Below are 24,080 nucleotides of genomic sequence, written 5' to 3'. Positions count from 1 at the left end.
GGGGCTCGATCCCACAACGCTGGGATGACGCCCTGAGCCGAAGGCAGACGCCCAACCGCTGTGCCACCCAGGCGCCCCTCCTCCGAGTCTTAATACAAAAGTATTTTTGGGGAAATTACATCAGTAATATGGTAATATAAAAAAAGATTTTACAGAATAATAATTTCCCCTTCTGGGAAGGAAAACAACCTTAATTTTTGTTATTATCTAGTAAAATTCTGTATTATAAATAATTTCATTATAAGAATTGATGGCCAGAAAAAAAAATGTGGCATGATGTAGTAGAACAAGCATTTTGCTTTGTCATTTTGATTGTTACTTAACCTCTCTGGGTCTGTTTCTTTTCCAGAAAATGTGTTTTCATATTTACCGTGCATGGTCATGAGGAATGCAAATAATAGATGTAAAGAACTTGGAGCAGTAGGGGCACCTGGGTGGCTCAGTCAGTTAAGCGTCTGCCTTCAGCTCAGGTCATGATCCCAGGGTCCGGGATTGAGTCCCCCATGAGCAAGGAGCCTGCTTTCCCTCTGCCTGCTCTGCCTGTAGCTGTCCCTGCTTGTGCTCTCTTTTTCTGACAAATAAATAAATAAAATCTTTAAAAATAATAATAAAATAGAGAAAAATGGTAAATTAAAAAAAAAACTTGGAGTAGTAACTGGCACAGGTTTTATGTTCAATATAAATAGTAGCTGTTATTTTGTGATTATGATGTTATTAAAGGAAGACTAAAAAAATGCCCAAAGGACAAATGGAATTTATATGGGAGGTAATGTATAAGGAAGATCTGTCTGATAGCAAGATTAATTTGTTTTGTATTCAGTTTTGAATTACCAAAGTAGCTAAGCGGATTAATAAAACTACCTACAAGATCATTTTCTCATGTTAGTGTGATAAATGATAATATCTACATAATGATTGTTGTTTGATGTATCGTGTGTGCTTAAAAATATTATCTTATTCTTTTTATGGTTTAGGTTGGCATAGTAGCAGGAGAGTTCTAGGTTTGTGTAATATCTTTTATGGATTCTTCGCTGAAGTGTATAGCATTAAATAAGACTTCATTTTTTTTAGCATGAACAAAACTTAATTCAGATCCATAGCTCATGGTAATTTTTGTTATTTGATCAAGATGGTTTAAAGGGACACTATTTCTTAAGAAATAAGTGTAACCTAGTAATTAATATATGAATTTATAAACATGAAAAGTATTTTAATACTGGGTAGTAGTTGAAATGGCCAGTTAAAATATTTAATTAAATTTTTGAATATAATTGAACTTCTATAGCTCTTAGATTCTTACGCTAAATGAATGCTAATTCCTCAGGGTAATTGCATGCTATATCTAGTACAATTTCGGATACTTTAAACATTTAAAATGCTAAAACTGAGTAGTACTTCTTTCACTTGAAATGTTCCAATCATATAACCTATATCAGCAATACTCAGATGTTTTGAATGGGTTGGAAGAGAGAGAGAGAGAGAGAGAGAGAGAGAGAGAGTGTCTGTGTGTGTGTGTGTGTGTGGTAACTTTGTATGTAGCTTAAGGTATTTCTGACCTGTCTCAGTCCCATAGAATTAAGGGAATTTAGTTAACTAGAGAGGAGTGCATGTGGTACCCTTTAGTAAAGCCCTTTAACAGTGACTATAAATACAGATTTGCAACTATTAAACCATAAACTCATATTATTGGAACATTAAATATAAAACATTAGCAACAAACTGACATTTTATATTTAGAAGATTTTTTTGAAAAAAACTTAAGTCTGGTAAACAGGTTAGTTGGAGTTGGTAGCCTTGGTAAAATTCCATTTTCCTCCAGTATAGGCATGGAGTTGTGATGTGGTGGTCATTGGTTTCTATTCTCTGTTCATTTTCTTCTTTTTTCTTTAGAAACTATTGCTATAGTTTACAAAGGGGGAAGGTTTCCTTTTGTGCATAATGTTAAAGTCAGGAAAATGTCAAATGTTTCTCCAGATCTGTCTTACAGATCTGTCCAGTTAATATAAAAATTATAAAAGAGGTTTTTACTGATATTTTGAGACTTTTTATACTAGTATTACATGGATTAAAGAAAGATTACATACAGTCTGTAATAGGCTATTTACAAAGGAGGTAGGAATTTTCATGTGATATGTTGACAATTTCATTTTCAAATATAATTTCCATCTCAGTATTTTAATTAACTTCTTAAATTGGTAATCAGATTGGTTTTGGGCAGGCCCTGTTCTGTCAAAATCGTCAGGCTCATGACGTGTTCGGATGTACTATTTTCTTTTACTTTTATGTTCTACATTTAGTTTTAGCTCACCTTCCTATCAGTGATTTACACTTAACAAGATGATTTTGTTTTGAGGCCAAATGGTTAGTATCCTAGATCCATCATTTTTTAGCTAATGGATCTTGGACAAGTTGTTTAACCTCCACAAACATCAGTAAAACCTATATTAGGGTTATTGTGAGGAGTGAATAAGGTAATGGATGTAAATCTTGTCACAGTGCTTGGTACATAGTAAAGTATATAGTAGATGATGGTGGTGGCAGCAGTAGTAAATAGTATATCATTGTATACAAATTTTGCTTTTTCGAAATTTAGCTCTAGAGGTAGGAGGGATTAGAGAGAGATGGAAATGCGCTGTATGCCTACAGAAAATAAATTAACTTGGAAATTTGTCATGTAGACATTTAAAGGAAGGAGACTTGTCAGCAATGTTGCTCTTATTTCCTGTTTTTTTCCCTTTCACTGTAGTATCTGTTCTATTTTTTGATTCCTGTTGAAGCCAGTGCTCTATATCTTCCCTTCTTCCATCTCTCTTTGACAGCTGCTAACTTACATAAATGAAGGACATAGTTTGATATTCTTTGTGGATATTTACAGGCTGTTTTTTAAAACCCATGCTCTATATTTATTGATAATACCCAAAACACACAAGACATTGCTATTTAAAATATTTATTCCCATGTTTAAAGAATTGGAACAATACTTTTTTAATGACATGATCTGATTTTTATTTTTTTTGAAGATTTTATTTTAGGGATGCCTGGGTAGCTCAGTTGGTTAAGCATCTGCTTTCAGCTCAGGTCACGATCCTAGGGTCATGGGATTAAGTCCCCCATTGGGCTCCTTGCTCAGTGGGGAGCCTGCTTCTCCCTCTGCCTGCTGCTCCCTATGCTTGTGCTCTCTTTCTCTGACAAATAAATAAATAAAATCTTCAAAAAATAGAGATTTTATTTTATTAATTTTAGAGAAAGAGAACGCAAACGGGGAGAGGGGCAGAGGGAAGGGGAGAGAGAATCCCAAGCAAACTCTGCACTGAGCATGGAGCCCGACAAAGGGCTTGATCTGAGGACCCTAGATCATGACCTGAGCCAAAATCACAAGTTGGGCACTTAACTGACTGAGCCACCCAGGCACCCCTGGAACAATACTTTCTTACAAACTGCTTAAAAGATTGAAGATGTATATTACATTTTTACCAGCCTTAAATCCTACTGGAACAAGGTTGAGTATAAGTAATTTTTTTTTCTTTTCACACATTTATTCAGTTGAATATCAAGTTTTTCATGGGCTCAGAATTTCCAGAACTTTGAAGAATGAAGAGAAGTAACAATGTGTACAGGTAAAAGTTAATGATTTTTTATGTTTACATTGACATAGACTATTTTGATATTTGAACAAACATTTTAGAATGTACTTCTAAGTTGGATACATTGCTGTTTATTGTGGAAGCAAATTAAGAAAAGACCTCCCTGGGTCCATTTGGCATTACAAACACTTATTACACAAAAACCTACTAAAAAAGCATGGTGCTAGAAGTTGATGAGCTCTGGGAATTATAATCCTGTATAAGCAGAGTTGTAGTTTAAGTAATGATCCCAGAAATACAATATCCTGTCATTCACCTACCTGCCAGTTTCCCTGTGAATTTATGGGTTCCTGTGAAACTTATGGTGAAACTTGAGATGCTTGAAATAATCAATTTCAGGCTAGCAGTATAAATTAAAAAATAAGATGTGGGTGGAAGAGCTTGGATATCTATAGAATTGTCCTTTTCTTTGGTCAGAACAGATTTTAATTTTGATGTATTTTCTCTTCCCCCCACATCTTACCACCACATTAATGAAAGCCAATTTACAACAGTTCTTTTTACCTAGTATATCATATCCAATGATCAAGAAATATTACAAGACATGCTAAAAGACAAAAAGTACAGTTTGAAGAGCTAGAGCAAGCATCAGATTGAGACTTAGGTATGGTAGGGATATTGGAATTTCAGACCAAGAAATAATTTAAAATAACTATGATAATCCTAAGGGCTCTAAATGGATAAAGTGGACAGCATATAAGAAGAGATGGGCAATGTTAGAAGAGAGAAATTCTAAGAAAGAACCAAAAAGAAATGCTAGAGATCAAAGACATTATAGTATTGTGACAGAAAAACGTTGTAACCATTTGGTGGACTTAATAGTAGACTGGACTACAAATGGCTGAGAAAAGAATCTCTGAGCGTGAGGATTTCAATAGAAATTGCTAAAACTGTAAAGGAAAGAAAAAAGATGGAAAAAACAGAGCAGAATAGTTAGTAACTGTGGGACAACTACAAAAGGTTTAACATATGCATAATGACACAAAATCTATTTTGTAATAAAGTGTCGAATATTTCATGTAATTTATTGAATACTGCAGTGAAGGTGAAAAACTAAATAGTTGTATGGGTATTGAATGGTTTTAAGTTTATCAGTTGTTGTTACTTACTGTCATGACTGTGCATATGACGGGCAGCTGTGGCTCACTGCCACTGCCCAGCTTCACAAGAGCATTTGTACCACGTGTTGGTAGCCTGGGAAAAGATCAAATTTTAAAAATAAGAATACAGTTTCTACTTCACTTTCACACCATCTGAAAGTTGAAAAATTTGTAAGTCAAGCCATTGTAAGTCAGAGACTGTTTGTATAGTAGAGTTACAGGAAAAAAATGTTAACACACAAAGTCAACTGATTTTCTATGTAAATAGGAACGAACAAGTGGGATTTGAAATTAAAAACACAATACCTCTTACAGTAACATCTCAAAAAACGAAATGCTTATATATAAATCTAATGGAATCTATTCGAGGTCTGACATAAATCTAATGAAATAGGTACAAGGCCTGTGTGAGGAGAACTGTGAAATTCTGGTGAATGAAATCAAAGAACTACCACATAAATGGAGAGATATTCCATGTTTATAGATAGGAATACTCAGTTTATAAAAAAGTCAGTTCTTTTCAACTATATAGATTCAATACAGTCCTGGTCAAAATCCCAGCAAATTATTTTGTGGCTATTAACAAACCGATTCTAAAATTTATATGGAGGGGCAGAAGACCCAGAATAGTCAACACAGTTTTGAAGGAAAAGAAGAAAGGTGGAAGACTGATAATACTTGACTTCAAGATATATTCTTAAGCTACAGTAATCAAGACAATAGGATATTGGTGAAAGAATAGACAAATGGATCAATGGAACAGAGTAGAAAGCCCAGAAATAGACCCATGTAAATATAGTCAACTGATTTTCAACAAAGGAGCAAAGGCATTACAATGGATAAAAGACTGTCTTTTCAACAAATGGTGCTGGAGCAATTAGGCTTCCACATGCACAAAAATGAATCTAGGCATAGACTTTACGTACTTCACAAAAATTAATTCAAAATGGATCCAACACAAAAATTTAAAATGCATAACTGTAAAACTCCTAGGAGGTAACAGTAGAAAGTCTAGGTGACCTTAGGTTGGTGATGACTTATTAGATGCAACATCAAAGACATGATCCATAAAAGAATTGATACCTGGACTTCATTAAAATTAGAAATTTCACTCAAGCTACAGACTGGAAGAAAATATTTTCAGAAGACATATCTGATAACATACTGTTATCCAGAATATTCGGAGAACTTTTAAAACTCAGCATTGAGAACACAACATGATTTAAAAATAGACCAAAGATCTTAACAGATACCTCACCAAAGAAGATCTACAGATGGCAAATAAGCACATGAAAAGATGCTCCACATAATGTGTCATAAGGGAAATTCTGATTAGAACGATGATGAAATACTACTACACTCCTAGTGGAATGAATGGCCAAAACACCAAATGCTGGTAAGGATGTAGAGCCACAGGAATTCTCATTCATTATTGGTGGAAATGCAAAATGCTACAGCCAGTTTGGAATACAGCTTGGCAATTTCTTATAAAACTAAATTCAGAACTCATGCTTCTTGGTATTTACCTAAAGGATTTGAAAAACTATGTCCACACAAAAACCTGCTTTATTCCTAATTGCTAAAACTTGAACTCAACCAAGATATCTTTCAATAGTTGAATGGATAAATAAACTGGTACATCAAGACAATGGAATACTATTCATTGCTAAGACAGAATGAGCCATTAAGCCGTGAAAAGACATGGAGGATACTTAAATTCCCCATTCCTTCCTTCCTTCATGGTTTTGTGGGGGTTTTTTGTTTTTGTTTTTGTTTTGTTTTGTTTTGTTTTTTAGTAGGCTGTCCACCCAGCGTGGAGCCCAGTGTAGGGCTTGAACTCACAACCCTGAGATCAGGAGTCAGATGCTTAACTGAGCCACCCAGGCTCCCTTTAGATGCTTATTTCTGAGTGAAAGAAGCCAGTCTGAAAGGGTTACACACAAGGTGATTCCAATTATATGACATTCTGAAAAAGGCAAAACTATGAAGACGGTGAAAAGATCAGTGGTTGCCAGGAGTTGAGGGGAGGGGAGGCAGAGCACAGAAGGATTTTTAGGGCACTACAGCTACTCTGTGTGGTACTATGACGATGAATACTTGTCATTACACATTTGTCCAAAACTATCAGATGTACAACACCAAGAGTGTACCCAAATGTAAATGATGGACTTTTGGTGATAATGGTGTGTCATTAGTTTCATCAGTGGTAGCAAATATTCTATCTGGTGGTGTATGTTGGTATTGGAGGCTATGTATGTGTGAGGACAAGGGGGTTTTGGGAATTTTCCGTACCTTCTCAGTTTTGCTGTGAACCTAAAACTATTCTAAAAAATAGTCTATTTAACACAAACCCAAAACAACCACAGAAGTTACGGAAGGATAGGCATACCTCATTTTATTGTGCTTTGCTTCATTGTGCTTGCAGTACTGTTTTTAACAAATTGAAGGCTTGTGGTAACCCTGGCTAAGCAAGTCTGTTGGCACCATTTTTCCAGCAGCATTTGCTTATTACTTCATGTATCTGTCACATTTTGGTGATTGTCATAATATTTCAAACCTTTTCACTATTATATTTGTCATGGTAATCTGTGATCGGTGATTACAACTCGCTGAAAGTTCAGATGATGGTGAGCATTTTTTAGCAATAAAATATTTTTTAATTAGGTTTGTGCATTGTTTTTTCAGACATGCTTTTATACACTTAATAGACTACAGTTACAGTGTAAACAACTTTTATATGCACTGGGAAATCAAAAAATTCATTTGACTCTCTTTATTACAGCATTCACTTTATTGCAGTGGTCTGGAACTGAACCCACAGTATCTCTGAGGTATGCCTATAGAGGATAGTAAAAATTTTTGAGAATGGAGGTCTTTAAAGTACAAAAGGAAAGTTTTCTCTCTCTGCTTTTATTTCCCTTGCTAAATTTTCACTCCCTTGAGATAGTTGTAAATAGTTTGATATATAGCCTATCAAAAAATGGAATTATATTGCATATCCTTTTCTTCACCAAAAACTGATTGGTTCCATCATATTGGGAATTTCATTTTTTTTATGGCTGCATTCTTTTTTTTTTTTTTTTGAAAGGTTTTATTTATTTATTTGACAGAGAGAGAGAGAGACAGCCAGTGAGAGAGGGAACACAGGCAGGGGTAGCAGGAGAGGAAGAAGCAGGCTCCTAGCGGAGGAGCCTGATGTGGGGCTCGATCCCAGGACTCTGGGATCATGCCCTGAGCCGAAGGCAGACGCTTAATGACTGAGCCACCCAGGCGCCCCTAATGGCTGCATTCTGTTGTATGGTGGTGTCATAACTTATTTGCTCATTCTTTGGTGGGCATTGGGATTACCACCAGTTGTTTGCTGTTAGAAATAGTTCTGTGATTAATTTTAGTACATACATCCTTATTTACTTGGGCAAGTAATTCTTTCAGACAGATTCCCGAGTCAATTTATGTACATGTAAATTTTGTTATATATATTTCCAAATAGTCCTTCAAAACAGGTCTACTAATGTATGTGCTCACAGTAGTGTGTTTAAAAATACTTATTTACTTTATGCAGAGCGTTGATTTTTTTTTATCATGAAATATTTCAAACTTAGAAGGTATAAAGAAGTGTAATAAATGCCTCTATTCCTATCACCCACCTTAACAAATAAAACATTACAAATGCTCTTGTTACCATAGTGCCCCCTCTCCCTCCAAACATAACATTTTTATGCTCGTGAATATGTATGTATTTATAAACAATATAACATATAGCCATAATGTTACATGAGGTAGTTAGCGTGGTTCCTGATAACCCTACCTCCTGATGTACATTCTATGTAGTTTCCTTCCACACTAAATAGAAATGACTTGTGGAATAATTAGGTTATTGCAGAAATGAAAGAGTGTGACTTAAGATGCAAGGTCATAAAGTTATTATATCTTCTGTTTTGCTCATTTGTTCTGGGGAAAGCCGGCTGCCACATTGTGAGGAAATTCACTAGCTTTCTAGAAAGGTTCTCATGTGAGGAACTGAAGCCTTCTGCCAATAATCATGTGCAAGAGACATCTTGAAGCAGATCTTCCAGCCCCAGTCAAACCTTCAAAGATGATAGCACTGGCCAAGATCTTGTCTGCAACTTTATGATAGGTCCTGAGTAGGATCACTCAGTTAAACTATAGCTTAATTCCTGACATGCCGAAACTCTGAGATAATAAATATTTGGTGTATTAAGCTACTAGATTTGAGGGTAACAGATGAAAGAAAGAGAGAAATAAATAGGTAGATATGGAACCTTGGTCCCATCCTTGTGAATTGTTTTCAAGGGAGACCAGGGGAATGGGTATATGGTACTTTTTAGACTTAGGTGGGAAATCCTGGAACACTAATGGGGATTCAGATGTTGGGTGGCCAGAAAGAATGACAGTACAGTTGACCCTTGAACAACATGGGGGCTAGGGAGTGCTGAACCCCTGCACTGTTGAAATTCATGTATTACTTTTGACTCCCCAAAAACTTAACTACTGTTAAGTAGTTGTTAAGTAAGCAGTTGGCCTACCGTTGACTGGAAGCCTTACCAATAGCATAAACAGTTGATTAACATATTTTGTATGTTACATGTATTATATGCTACATAAAGTAAGCTGCAGAAAAGATGTTATTAAGAAAGTCATAAGAGAAAATACATTTATAGTACTGTATTGTAAAAAGTCTATATAAAGTGCACCCACACAGTTCAAACCTGAGTCATTCAAGGGTCAACTATAAATAGATTTTTTTTTGAAGATTTTATTTATTTATGTGACAGAGAGACAACCAGCGAGAGAGGGAACACAGCAGGGGGAGTGGGAGAGGAAGAAGCAGGCTCCCAGTCGAGGACCCCGATGTGGGACTCGATCCCCGAACGCCGGGATCACGCCCTGAGCCTAAGGCAGACGCTTAACGACTGCGCTACCCAGGTGCCCCTATAAATGGATTTTTGACCGCACAGGCAGTGGGAGAGTTAGCACCCCTTACCCCTGTGTTGCTCAAGGGTCAACTGTATATACTTTTCTGTGGCATTTGTCATATTGTATTGCAATTGTTTCCATGTTTGTCTCCTCACATTCCATTAGTGGTGAGCTACTTGAGGATAGGACGAGATAGGAACTGTGTGTCTTACTCATCATCCCACTCAATGCCTGGCCCTGTACTTACCCTTACTAAGTATTTGTTGAGTGAAATTGATAGAGTTGTATTGGATGTAAAGAACTTAGAGGCAATATTAAATCCCTGAAGCTGAGGTAGCCAGATTTTGAGTCATTGTCAGATAGCATGTAAAGACCACCTTGTTTCTTCTGAAGAGTAGCCATGGTCAACTTCTGAACTACTGTTACTTTGGTTATAGGAGTTTGGCACTGATTTTGATATTTGGCTGCTTTTTTTTTTTTTTTTTTTAAGAGAGGGGGAGAGAGGGTGAGGGAGGGACAGAGGGAGAAGGAGAGAGAATCTTAAGCATGCTCCATGCAGAGCCCCATATACAGCTCGTTATCACAATCCTGAGATCACGATCTGAGTCAAAATCAAGAGTCTGTCCCTTAGCCAGCTGAGGCACCGAGGCGCTCTGATATTTGACTTCTATTTTACTATTGTTCTTTGGACCTTGGGTTAGAGAATGTTATCTGTAGATTTTAATTTTAGACTCCTAGGCATATTAATTGAAGATAAATGTTTTCTTTTCATTTTTCAAAATATGAAAGAATTATAAAAGACCTATAGCCCTTTTAATTGAGGACTTTGCTGGTGTATGTACAGGAGGCATTACTTACCCACATCCTAATGGATTATTTTTATTTTTGAATTATGGAAAGATAATATATTACCAGCAAAAGGTCATTATATCTAATTTTAGAATATCTGGTTTGAGTCTTACTTTTAGTATTTATTAGTAAGTGTGAGCCTCTCCGAACTTGTTTTCTATTTGGAAAAATTCTTGATTCCGTTCCATCAACTCAAGCACCCCCTGCCAAATGACAGAATGTGACTTTCTTCAGTCACAGACATGGCACCACTGGTTGCTCAAGTCAGAGTAAATTACACTCATGATTTTTCTTTCTCTCTCATTCTCTACATTCACTTAATCAAGAAGTTAATTTGTTTCAACTTCCATAATATCTTGCATGCATCTATTTTCTTTGTCTCTCCTGCCTAAACTTTAATTATTTCTCACCTAGCTTTCTATAACAGTCTTCTGCTTAGTCTCTCTACTTCTGCTCTCATTTTCTGTGATTTGTTGTTTAAAAAGAGAGTACTCTTTAGAGAGAGAGCACACATAGGCAGGGGAAGCCGCAGGTAGAGGGAGAAGCAGGCTCCCTGGGGAGCCTGATGCAGGACTCAATCCCAGAACCCTGACCTGAGCTGAAGGCAGATGCTTAACCAACTGAGCTACCCAGGTGTTGCAGAGCACTCTTTATAAAACAGAAAAGATCAAATTTTTCTTTGCATGTTTAAAACCCTCATGACTTCCAGTTGTACTCCAAGTAGATTCCAAATTCCTTTCTTGTAAGACCCTTAGTGATTGGGCACCCATTGATTTTTCATCTTTCTACACTTCCCTTTAAATTACTATGTGTTAGCCATAATGGTCTCCTCTTAGTTCTTCTCACCTGTGTTGTTCAATATGGAGGCCACTAGCCACATGTAACTATTGAACACTTGAACTGTAGCTAGTCTGAATTGAGATGTGCTATAAGTATAAAATATACACTGAATTTCAGACTTAGTATTAAAGAATATAAAATATTTCATTAGATATTATCTGTTGAAATGTTCTGGATATATTTGGGTTAAATAAAGATATAACTTCACTTTCTTTTTACTTTCTAAAGTATAGCTTCTAGAAAATTTAAAATAACTAATGTGGTTTGCATTTGTGGTTCACCTCGGATTTGTATTGGACAGCCCTTCTCTAACCCACCAAGCTTTAAAATTCCTCATGGCCTTTGTACATGTCATCCCCCTACCCCCTTTCTTAAATTAATTAATTAATTAATTAATTAATTAATTTTTATTTGTTTATTTTCTATATCATAAGAATTCTATACTGTATTATTATTTTAAGATTTTATTTATTTATTTGACAGAGAGAGAGAGACAGCCAGTGAGAGAGGAAGAAGCAGGCTTCCCAGTGGAGCAGGGAGCCCAATGCGGGGCTCGATCCCAGGACTCTGGGATCACGCCCTGAGCCGAAGGCAGACGCTTAACAACTGAGCCACACAGGCGCCCCTCTATACTGTATTCTTACAATAAAGCAAGCTACAGAAAAGAAAAAAAAATTTAAGATTTCATTTATTGATTTGACAGAGAGACAGCGAGAGAGGAAACACAAGCAGGGGCAATGGGAGAGGGAAAATCAGGCTTCCCGCTGAGCAGGGAGACCAGTGCAGGTCTCAGTCCCAGGACCCTGGGCTCGTGACCTGAGCGGAAGGCAGACACTTAAAGACTGAGCCACCCAGGTGCCCCATCCACCCCCCCTCTTTTTTTTTTTGCCTAGCTCTTTGCACAGCTGGCTGCTTCTTGCTCATCTTCTAGATCTTAAGTTGAATATTTCCTCTTGAGAAAGACAATCCTTAACCACTCTATTAAATTATTGTTTGTTGCCCTTATATCATATATCTTTCTCTGCATTTGTTTGTTCAGTCTTTTACTTTTTAACTAGCTCCATGAGGAGAAAGAACATGTCTATTTTATGATAAATGTTCATATGTATTCGGCACCCAGTAAAGTACTCTTTTGGTGTAGGTTCTGAATAAATAAATACTTGTCAAATGAGTAACACGGGACTGTCTTCTTCTCAGATCTGTTTTAAGGATCAACTATGTGAAACTATTTTATAAACTATAAAGGACTGTACCCATTTTATTTATATGCAGAAAAGCTGAAGAAGTTGGTTGTATATACCTGGAAATTAAGATTCAATTGGATGAAGCAAAAATCTGTGAATTTAGCCTGCATTTCAGGGTGTTCTTCAAACTTTGCTTCTAATAGTTTGACACACTACTCATGTATTATATCACCTAGATTTTTGAGAGTTGTCATGTTTTGTAAATAATCTTTAAAAAACATTACCTCTATTCCTTTCCTTCAGGAGTTTTTTTTTTATACTATACCTTTTTCTTTGTAGGGATAGGTATTTTAAATAGTGTCAGACCTCAGAAATAACAGGTGCTAAAATACTTGTAAATGAACCACTGTTCCCTTCAGTTTGGGCAGTATATTTTTCTTGGCAATTCCTTAATGTGCCAAGGTTATCAGAATATGGCTCATTATGCTGGTCAGTATTCATGTATCTCTCTCGCTTAAGTTATGAGTGAAATTCGTTAAGAAATTACCTCTGTAGGAAGAATGCTTGTCACAAAGAGCAGTTTTGATAATTTTTTTTTTCCCTTCCGTAGTTACACAGCTGTGCATTTGTATATAAGAAAACAAAGGGTGAAGGCAACCCTCTTGGGTCCCCTACCTCTTCAGGAGCTTTGTACTATCACTTTACTGTCACTCAATAAACTTTGCTTTGCTGTCTCCCTCCTCCCCCCCAAAAAAAGAAAACAAAGGGTGACTAACATACTTGGTAACATACTGATTACGAGACCATCAGTAACAGCAGAGGTCTGGAGGAGGAGTAGGAGATAATTCTTTGTAAACTGTTAGAAATGGGGACAAGAAACAAGCAAGATTCCAAATATAATTTTGAAATGTATAGTTAATTTACATCTCTGATGAAGCTTAGGAGATTTGTTGGGAGCATGTGGATGGGCCTTTTTAGTAGTAGTCACAGTGGTAGTAGTAATAGTAGTAGTAGCAGAGGCAGTAGAAGTAGTAGTAATGTAATAATGGCAAACATTTGAGTACTATGCCAGGTAGTGTTCTAAGTGTCATAAAATGTTTAATTTTCTGAAAAGCATGGGGATTGATATGCCTTTTTTTTTTTTTTTTTTAAGATTTTATTCATTTGAGAGAGAGAGTGAGTGAGAGCACACACAGGCAGGGTGCAGGGAGCAGAGGGCGAGGGAGAAGCACATTCCTCAGGCAGGGGCTCTATCCCAGGACCCTGGGATCTTGATCTGAGCCAAGGCAGACACTTAACCCATTGAGCCACCCAGGCACCCCAATTGATATGCTTATTAATCCACTTTTTTCAGATGAGGGATTGAGGTTAAGTAAATTGCCTAACATAACACAGCTAGTAAGTGGTAGAGATGACTAGAACCTGAATACAGAGTTCATATTGATCCAGCCTAGAATAAAAAAAAATGGCCAAAGACATATTTGTGGAGGACAACATCTGATAAAGCATAGAAAGGACCCAACAAAGAAGATTCCTGAGAAGTAGAAGGAAAACCCTAAGAACATGTTGTTATATAAGCCAGAGGAAAAGAAAAGAAAAAAGAAAAAAATGATTGTAGGAAAATAGCTGCATTTATTGAGTGCTAGGTATATGCCATGTACTTTGGGTACATTTTACTATTATTATCTCTATTTTACAAATAAGAAGCTAAGGCTTAATATCAGCAGTAAGTAGAGATGCGAGAGTTGAACCAGGTCTGTAATGTCAAACCCCGGTGCTCAGCCACTGAGGGGTCCTGCTTTGTAACAATATCAAGTGAGGCTGTGTGAGATGAGCACTTGTGGAAAGTAGTGATTAAATTGGGAGGAAACGTAAAATCAGAAATCCAACCCTAGAAATATAATAGTTGAATAATAATTTAAGAAAGAGAGGAGATCTAGGGAGTTTATCATCAAAGAAATAAATTAGGAAAACTTCCCAGAACTGAAGGACATGAGTTTCTAAGTTAAAGGAGCCCATCAAAGTGCTAAATAAAATAAAATTAAAAAAATATTTGCATTAAGGCATTTCATTGCAAACTTTAACAATTAAGGGACCAAAGAGAAGAGGGAGAAGTTCCCAGAGGTGAAGGGAAATAGAATAATTAATATAATTAGAGTGGTTTCAGACTCTTCAATGAAAATAATGAAAGGTAAAAGGCAACTGAAGGCAATGTCTTCAAAAATCTGAGGGAAAATTATTTCTAATTTGGTTTATAATGCAGCCAAATTTTCAAGTGTTACAGTAGAATAAAGATATTTTCACATAGGCATTGTCTTAAATTTACCTTTCAGGAAGCTATGAGAGGAGGTATCCCACCAAAATGAGAGAATATATCAAAAAAAAAGGAAGAAAGACAAGGTGTTTAGGAAATATTATCCAACCCAAAGAAAGGTGAAGGAAATACCTGGATCACAGTGAAGGGAGATCCCCAGGTGACAGTTGAGCACCAGGGGTAGACAGCAACCAGTCCAGAGTGGAGCAGGTCAGAGGGTTTTAAAGTGGGCATGTTCAAAAATATAAACTTGGTTAGAGATGAAGAGAGTTGTCAAGGATTCCGTGCATCATAATCTGCTCTGTTATTTTATGGAAAATTTGTCCATACCTAAACTTTTAAAAGCAGCTTCCTAGATATATAATTCACATATTATACAATTTTCCATTTAAAGTGTACAAGTCAGTGGCTTTTCATTAGCCCAGAAAGTAACCTTGAACCCTTTAGCTATAGCTCCCTGTCTCTCCACTCTCTGCAGTTCTAAGCAATCACTAATCAACTTTCTGTCTATAGGTAATGCCTATTCTGGACATTGCTTATAAATGGAATCATATGTGGTTTTTTGTGACTGGCTTCTTTGACTTAGCATAATGTTTTCAAGATTATCCATGTTAAAGAATGTGTCAGTACTTCATTCCTTTTTATAGCTGTGACCCAAGTTTTTAAAATGTAAATTTAATTACAAACCGCTTAAGCTCTTTTGTATATCTTTACTGAAATGTTTCTACTTTATTTTAGTCTGTTAGTGAAAATATAAATATTTATAATAAAGTCTTCAAATTATATCCTGTATCACTCAGAAAACAAGATTTTTAAAAAAAATTTATTTGTCATAGAGAGAGCACAAGTAGGCAAAGCAGCAGGCAGAGGGAGAGGGAGAAAGCAGACTCCCCGCTGAGCAGAGAGCCCCATGTGGGGCTCTATCCCAGGACCCTGGGATTATGACCTGAGCCAAAGGCAGATGCTTAACCGACTGAGCCACCCACATGCCCCAAAAAAACAAGATTCTTTAAGAAAATAGCCTACTTGTTAAAAGGCTTCCTTGAAATTCTTATTTCTTGGCATTGCTTTAGCATGCTAATCAAAATGCCGTTTTAATAGCAGTGGAAAAGTAATGATGTGGTTTAAATGCATTTGACTCTGAGCCACAAATCAATGATAAATTTTCCTAACTGAATTAAATGCTGTACCCTCAGGCCTCTGAAGCATTAATCTAATAATTCTCTGGTACTAATGTCTACTTTTTTTTCTTCATGTACTGTCCTTGTATCTACTTATATCACACTACAGGTATGTAAAAAGATGTTATTTCTCAACTATGTGAGCCCTCGATCCCTTCAAAAACAAGTTCAGAATGATGACTTTACTAATAATTTATACTTTAATTTCATGGTTTCATTTCAAGTATTGTTAAATATTTTAATTTTGTGAGATAATATGATACTGTTCCAGGTACTATAGCTGTATAACAAACCACCATAAAACTAAATGGCTTAAAATAATTGCTTTAGTACATCCATGGATTCTGTGGGTCAGGAATTTGGACAGAGCATTGGGAGAAGGGCTTGTCTCTGCTTCAAAATGCCTGTGAAGCAGAGAAGCTGGGAAGACTCAGAGGCTGGGGTTGATTCTTCATCTAGGGTCTAGAATCATTTGATAGTGTATTCACATTCTTGTCTAGTGATTGATGCTGGGGCCCCAGCTGGGCTATTAGCCAGAATGCCTGTACTTGACTTCTCTGTGTGGTCCCTGTGTGGGCTAGTTTAGGTTTCTCAACAGCTTGGTGGCTGGGTTCTAAAAGTCAGTCTCAGTAATCATTTTTGTTATACGTTATTGGTTGAGGCAGTCAAAAATCAACCCAAGGAGGTCCAGACCAAGACACATTATACTTAAAATTGCAAAAATAGTGATAGAGAGTTTTAAAATTTGCAGAAGATAGCAGTTACATGCAAGGGAAACCCCATAATACTATCAGCAGATTTTTTCAGGAAAAACTTTGCAGGCCAGATGGAAGTGGCATGATATATTCAAAGTCCTGAAAGGAGAAAATCTGCAGCCAAGAATACTCTATCCAGCAAGGCTATCATTCAGAATAGGAGAGATCAGGAGTTTCCCAGACAAACAAGGGAGTTCCTGACCACTAAACCAGCTCTACAAGAAATGTTAAATGGTACTCTTTGAGTGGAAAGAAAAGGTCATAAGTAAGAGTAAGAAAAGTAGGAAGCACGAAAGCAGTAAAAATAAGTATATCTGAAAAATCAGTCAAGGGATTCACAAAATAAAAGGATATACTGTATGACACCATATAACTAAAACATGGTGGGGGTTGGGAGGGAGAAGAGTAAAGAATGGGTTCAAACTTAAGTGATCATCAACTTAATATAGACTGCTATATGTAGAAGATGTTACATACAAACTGAGTGGTAACCACAAGTTAAAAACCAGTAATAAGTATGAAAAAAAAGAAGAGAAAGGAACCCAAGTATATCACTGAAGGAAGCCAACTAATCATGAGAGAAGAGAGCAAGGGAAGAGAGGAACAGAGAACTACAAAAAACAACCATAAAGCAAGTAACAAAGTGGCAGTAAATACATAGCTATCAATAATTACTCTGGACTTAATGCTACAGTCAAAAGATACAAGGTGATGGAATGGATTAAAAAAAAAAAAAAAGACCAGTAGAACAGATCAGTGAAGCCAGGAGCTGGTTCTTTGAAAAGATCAACAAAATTGATAAGCCTTTAGCTAGAGTCATTAAAAAAAAAAGAGAGAGAGAGAGATCAGAAATGAAGAGGAGAAATAACAGATACCACAGAAATAGGATTATAAGAGGATATCATGAAACATTATATGCCAACATATTGGACAACCTAAGAGAAATGGATAAATTTCTGGAAACCTATGACCTCCCAAAACTGAATCAAGAAGAAATAGAAGGTTTGAACAGACCCAGCTTGGGGCTTGAACTCACAACCCTGAGATAAAGAGTTGCATGCTTTACCGACTGCCAGGCACCCCCACTCTCATCACTTTTATTCAGCATAGTACTAGAAGTCATAGCTGTAGCATCAGACATGAAAAAAGGAATAAAAGGCATTCAAATTGGTAAGGAAGAAGTAAAACTGTTACTATTTGCAGATGACATGATATTATATATAGAAAACCTAAAGACTCCACCAAAAAAGTACTAGAACTGATAAATGAGTTCAGTAAGGTTGCAGGATACAAGATCAATATTCAGAAATCCTTTGCATTCCTATACACAAATAATGAAGCAGCAGAGAAATTAGGAAAATAATCCCATTTATAATTGTCCTAATAATAGTAAAATACTTAGGAATAAATTTAACGGAGGAGGTGAATGACCTGTACTTTGAGAACTATAAAACATCAATGAAAGAAATTAAAGATGAGATAAACAAATGGAAAGAAATTCCATACTCATAAATTCGAAGATACTGATAAATGTCCATATTACCCAAAGCAATCTACAGATACAGTGCAATCTCTGTCAAGATACCAACAGCATTTTTCACAGAACTAGAATAAACAGTCTTAAAATTTGGAACTACAAAAGACCCCAAATAGCCACAACAGTCTTGAAAAAGAAAAAGCTAGACATGGCACAATCCCAGATTTCAAGATATACTACAAAGTTATAGTAATCAAAATAGTATGGTATTGGCACAAAATACAGACACATAGAACAATGGAACAGAATAGAAAACCCTGAAATAAACCCATGATTTGTGGTCAATTAGTTCTTGACAAAGGAGGCAAGAATATGTAATAAGGAAAATTCTCTTCAGCAAATAATGTTGGGAAAATTGGACAGCTAGATGGAAAAGAATGAAACTCGACCACTTTCTAACACCATACACAAAAAATAGAATTAAACATCTAAATGTGAGACCTAAAACCATAAAAATCCTAAACGAGAGCATAGGCAGTAATTTCTCTGACATTGGCAATAGCAGTATTTTTTCTAGATATGTCTCCTGAGGCAAGGGAAACAAAAGCAAAAATAAACTATTGGGACTGTATCAAAATAAAAACTTCTGCACTGCAAAGGAACCAATCAACAAAATTAAAAGACAACTGACAGAATGGGAAAAGATATTTGCAAATGACATATCCGATAAAGGGTTAGTATCCAAAATACATAAAGAACTTACACAACTTAGCACCCAGATAACATGTAATACAATTAAAAATGAACAGAAGACATGAACAGACATTTCTCCAAGGAAGACATACAGATGGCCAACAGACAAATTGAAAGGTGCTCAGCATCACCTGTCATCAGGGAAGTGAACATCAAAACCACAATGAAATTTCACCTCATACATATCAGAGTGGCTAACATCAAAAACACAAGAAACAAGTGTTAGCAAGGATGTAGAGAAAAAGGAACCCTCTTGCATTGTGGATGGGAATGCAAACTGGCATAGCCACTATGGAAAACAGTATGGAGGTTCCTCAAAAAATTAAAATTAGAATTCCCATATGATCCAATAATCGCATTAATGGGTATTTACTCAGAGAATACGAAAACACTAACTGAAAAGGATATATGGACCCTTATGTTGATTGCAGCATTATTTACAATAGCCAAATTATGGAAGCAGCCCTAGTGTCCATTGATAGATAGGGATGTGTGTGTGTGTGTGTGTGTGTGTGTGTGTGTGTGTGTGTGTGTGTATAATGTAATATTATTCAGCCATAAAAAGAAAACTTGCCATTTGCAACAACATGGATGGAGCTGAGTATAATGCTAAGTGAAATAAGTCAGAGAAAGACAAATACAGTATGATTTCACTCGTGGAATTTAAGAAACAAACAGGAAAAAAGAGAGACAAAACAAAAAAACAGACTTTTTTTTTTAAAGTAGGGCCCTATGCCCAACATGGGGCTTGAACTCATGACCCTGAGATGGAGTGTTACATGCTCTGCTGAGTGAACCAGCCAGGTTCCCTCCTCCAGACTCTTAACTGTAGAGAACAAACTAATAGTTACCAGAGGGGAGGTGGTTGAGGGGTGGGTGAAATAGGTAAAGGGGATTAAGAGTACACTTGTCTTGATAAACACTAATATACAAAATTGTTAAATCACTATATAGTACATCTGAAACTAATATAACACTGTGTGGTAACTACAGTGGAATTAAAATAAAATAAAAATTATGGGGCGCCTGGGTGGCACAGCGGTTAAGCGTCTGCCTTCAGCTCAGGGCGTGATCCCGGCGTTATGGGATCGAGCCCCACATCAGGCTCCTCCGCTAGGAGCCTGCTTCTTCCTCTCCCACTCCCCCTGCTTGTGTTCCCTCTCTCGCTGGCTGTCTCTGTCTCTTTTGAATAAATAAATAAAATCTTAAAAAATAAAATAAAATAAAATAAAAATTAAAAAATAAAAATAGTCATTTTGGGGAGTTAAGAGCATCTTTATAACTTAATAAAATACAGAGCAGTAGAGAAACCATGATTGTTTTCATGGGAGATCCTATTCAAATATTGTAGTAATAACTAAGATTCCTATTGAACTTTATTTTATTAAGGTTTTACTTTTTTAGAACAGTTTTAGATTCATAGCAAGATTGAGTGAAAAGTACAGAGATTTCCCATATACTCCCTGCTCCCGAACACGCATTCCCCACCAGAGTGATGTACCTACATTGACACATAATCACCCCAAATCTGTAGTTTACATTAGGGTTCACTCTTAGTGTTTGTTGTGCATTGTATGGATTTGCTCAAATGTGTAATGACACATATCCAAATGATGGTATTACACAGAGTATTTTTACTATCCTAAAAATCCTCTGTGCTCTGCCTGTTGATCTCTCCCCTATTCCCAACCCCTTAAACTACTGATCTTTTTACTGTCTCCATTGTTTTGCCTTTTTTTGTATGGTTGGAATCATATATTATGTAGTTTCCTGAGATTGACTAAGCCCTTTTACAATTGAGATAATGCACATACCATAAATCCATCCACTCATTTAAAGTGTGCAGTTCAGTGGCATTTAGTATACTCACAAAATGGTGTAACCATCACCACAATCCAATCCCAGAACATTTTTGTCACTCAAAAAAGAAATCCCATGTACATTAGCAGTCATTCCCGTAGGCCCTTGAAGTCACTGATCTACTTTCTGTCTCTGGATTTGCCTATTCTGAACATTTTATATAAGTGGAGTCTACAATATGTGGTCATTTGTGCCTGATTACTAAGCATTTTTAATGATGGTTTTAACCTTTTTAGAGTATGTTCATGTATAAAAATAAATGCATAACCCCTCTATGAGGTAGACAGGAACTTTGTGATGTAATGGCATTGTCAGATTTACTATGTCTTCATGACCTCAGTTTACCATAGGATGAGGGAAGGAGATTTAGAGGTGACAGGGTGGAGATTTGGAAAAGTACTGTAGAGTTAAAAGAAAAATAGAACATGATGATATATGAAAAATGAATCAGTCCTATGGGATTTCTAGAACCATGAGTATGAAACTTTATTAAAGTGCAACTCCAATTAAATACTCCGGTTATATTTCAGTATTTAACATATGAAGATGAGTTATTGAGCCTTCAGTAGTTCTAAATTGAATCTCATATCAGCTGAATTTCAGCAAAGTTGAAAGGATGTCAGGATTGTGCTCTTGGTTATTCCAAACTCTTTAAATGGAAGCCTGTTGCTACGGTGTGCAGAAGGGGTATGATAAATTTATTTGTTTTGATAAATGAAAGCAAATAGTAGGAATCTTTTGCCTTTCCTACAGTTAACTCTGGTAGAGAACTTTTATGTAATGGAAATGTGAAGTATTAATTTTTGAAAGTTGTAAGCATATTTGAAATTAATGGTTGGTATTAATAAGAGGTAACATTTTTCTGTAAATTTTGTGTGTTAGGTTTTCTGTTTACTGTGATTTGGGGATGCCAATTAGTGCCATCTTGATAATTGAATTTGTGGTTGTAATTAGGTAGAAAGATCAATAGGATAACAAATCACAATAGGCTATCTTGTGGTCTACCATAGCTCCTATTCTTTGGTTCCTGTCTGGCTTTTTGCCCTGAGGAGCTGTGCTGCTTGTCTATACATTGGTGAGGACTTCTTTTGCCTGGAAGCCTAAATGATCTGCCCCTTGCTTCTTTTCCTTGGGTCCCATACTGTATCCTGCTTGTCTTTCTTAGGGTTTCTTCCCTCAACATTAAGAGTCCCCTAATCCCTTCTATAATGCTGTTTCCAAGAGAAGTAAATTCTAAAACGAGTTCCTGAAAATGAGAGGTATTCTAAGGTTAATAAAACTTTTGGCCTTTTCAGCACTTGTAATCAAATTTTTGTCCTAGAAGTTCCAGCCTCATATTGAATTGTATAACTCTGACCTTAGAATCCCTTTTCCATTTTATCCTTTCCTTGCATCAAAGTATCCTGCTGGGTTGGGGTGGAGGAAGTGGGGGCAGAGGGAAAGAGAGAGAATCATCAATGTATTGAGGTGAGAAAAAAAGCCTTGGGCAACCCATGAAGAGAATAGTGTTTGCTAAAATAGTCTTGGTGGGATTGTATGCCTCGGTATTTTAATTTCTGTGTGTATGAATTGCTATGTATAACTAAGATTAGCCGAGACTGTGCTGAATCCAAAAATAATTTGCAATGCTTTAGCCATTTACCTGTGACATAAAATTTAAGATCTTCTCGAAGCACATGAAAGCACGTCATAGTTTTTAGCTTTTATATATTTAAGTACTTCACGGTCAAGAAGATCTTTTCATGATAGTTTTTAGAAAATACAGTCCCTTAAAAAGCCTATTAACACCTTATTTTGTAAACTCGTATAATTAAGAATGTTTAGTTTTATATAGGTATTCAAATATGGCTATTACATTTTTCATTAGTGAAGTGATAATGCCATGTTTGAATATTATTTATGTATATTCTATTTTTTCAGCTGAATTTGTATACATACCTGCTTAGGCGATGGACATAATTTATGATGACTTTATGGACATATGTGTAATTCACTTAATCTTAAGGATAGGAGGGATCTTAAGGGTTTTTAAAATTCTGGTTGCCCATTTAAAACAGAAAGTTATCTTCAACTCTGACATTTGGCTCTTACAATAGCTGCTTTGTTATAACCATTGGTGGGGATGTCTACTCTTTCTAGGCATCCCATTCTATTTCTGATTAGTTACAACTATGTGAGAATTGTGCCTTGCATCTCTTCTACTCTACTAACTCAACCATTTATCATAATTTTGTTCCTCTAGAAGAAGTCCCTCTTGTATAAAAATATTCTTTAGCTGTTTGGAGACAGGTATCATGGGTCTCCATACATCTTATTTAGGCTAAGCAACCCCAGTTTTTATTGAATTATTAGTCATGTTACAGCATTTCTCTATCCTCATCACTCAATGGACATGTTTTAATTCCTTCACTTTCAGATGTTTTTGACTACAGAATACATTTTATATCCTAACTAAATATACCCATAAATATATTATAGGTAGTACATAGTTTTAATACGTACATGTAACTGAAACAACGATTTCATAAGACAGTATTTATTTACACTGATACTTTCTGTTCTTTTTCATTTTTAAAAATGCTGGCGTTACCTATCATACTGATTTTATTACTCCCTGATGGATTTTAGCCTGTAGTTTGGAAAAAGCTGTTCTAGTTTGTTCATATTGCAGAACTGAAATATTTTCCAAAAGTCGGGTGTTAGGATGATCGTTGCTAAAGTAAGTTTTACCTTTATCACCTCAAAGCAAATATTGTGATGGTGGTTATTAAGTAAAACTTAGCAGGGTTATCATGTTCTTGGTGATGAATGCAATAAAACTAAAATATATTCAACTTTCATTTTTATCCATAGGTGGCGACAGACAAGGTTGCAGAAAAGCTGAGTTCTACTCTCTCATGGGTGAAGAACACAGTATCACATACAGTCAGTCAGATGGCCAGTCAGGTGGCAAGTCCATCTGCCTCATTACACACTACATCCTCATCTACCACACTATCCACGCCAGCCCTTTCACCATCTTCCCCTTCACAGTTGAGTCCAGACGACTTAGAACTCCTGGCTAAATTGGAGGAGCAAAATAGGTGAGTGAGGTTGCTTGGCTTTTCTTTCTCTGCAGTTATATGAGCTCAACCATTCATTTATATATATATGCCATAATCAAAATTTACTCATATTAAGAATGT

The 24,080-nt window shown here is 36.2% G+C and overlaps 1 protein-coding gene across 6 annotated transcripts in view; it reads left to right on the top strand.

Annotated features, from left to right (window-relative positions):
- EVI5 (ecotropic viral integration site 5) overlaps window positions 1-24,080 on the top strand; it is a 190,663-nt gene that overhangs the window by 11,190 nt on the left and 155,393 nt on the right. For 4 of the 6 annotated variants that reach the window (XM_045801782.2, XM_045801785.2, XM_045801786.2 and 1 more), the window contains exon 2: window positions 23,749-23,978. In XM_045801782.2, coding sequence (XP_045657738.1) covers window positions 23,830-23,978 — 149 coding nt within the window. In that variant the 5' untranslated portion in view covers window positions 23,749-23,829. Of the gene's footprint in view, window positions 1-3,543; window positions 3,618-7,526; window positions 7,576-23,748; window positions 23,979-24,080 lie in introns of all 6 variants that reach the window. The other 2 variants (XM_087866105.1, XM_045801783.2) reach the window with 2 other exon arrangements.

The sequence above is a fragment of the Ursus americanus genome, chromosome 12 (genome assembly GCF_024610735.1).
Source record: "Ursus americanus isolate L20-20 chromosome 12, mUrsAme1.1.p, whole genome shotgun sequence".
Classification (NCBI taxonomy): domain Eukaryota; kingdom Metazoa; phylum Chordata; class Mammalia; order Carnivora; family Ursidae; genus Ursus; species Ursus americanus.
The sequence above is the reverse complement of the archived record's forward strand: the minus strand, read 5'-3'. Positions and strand labels throughout refer to the sequence as shown.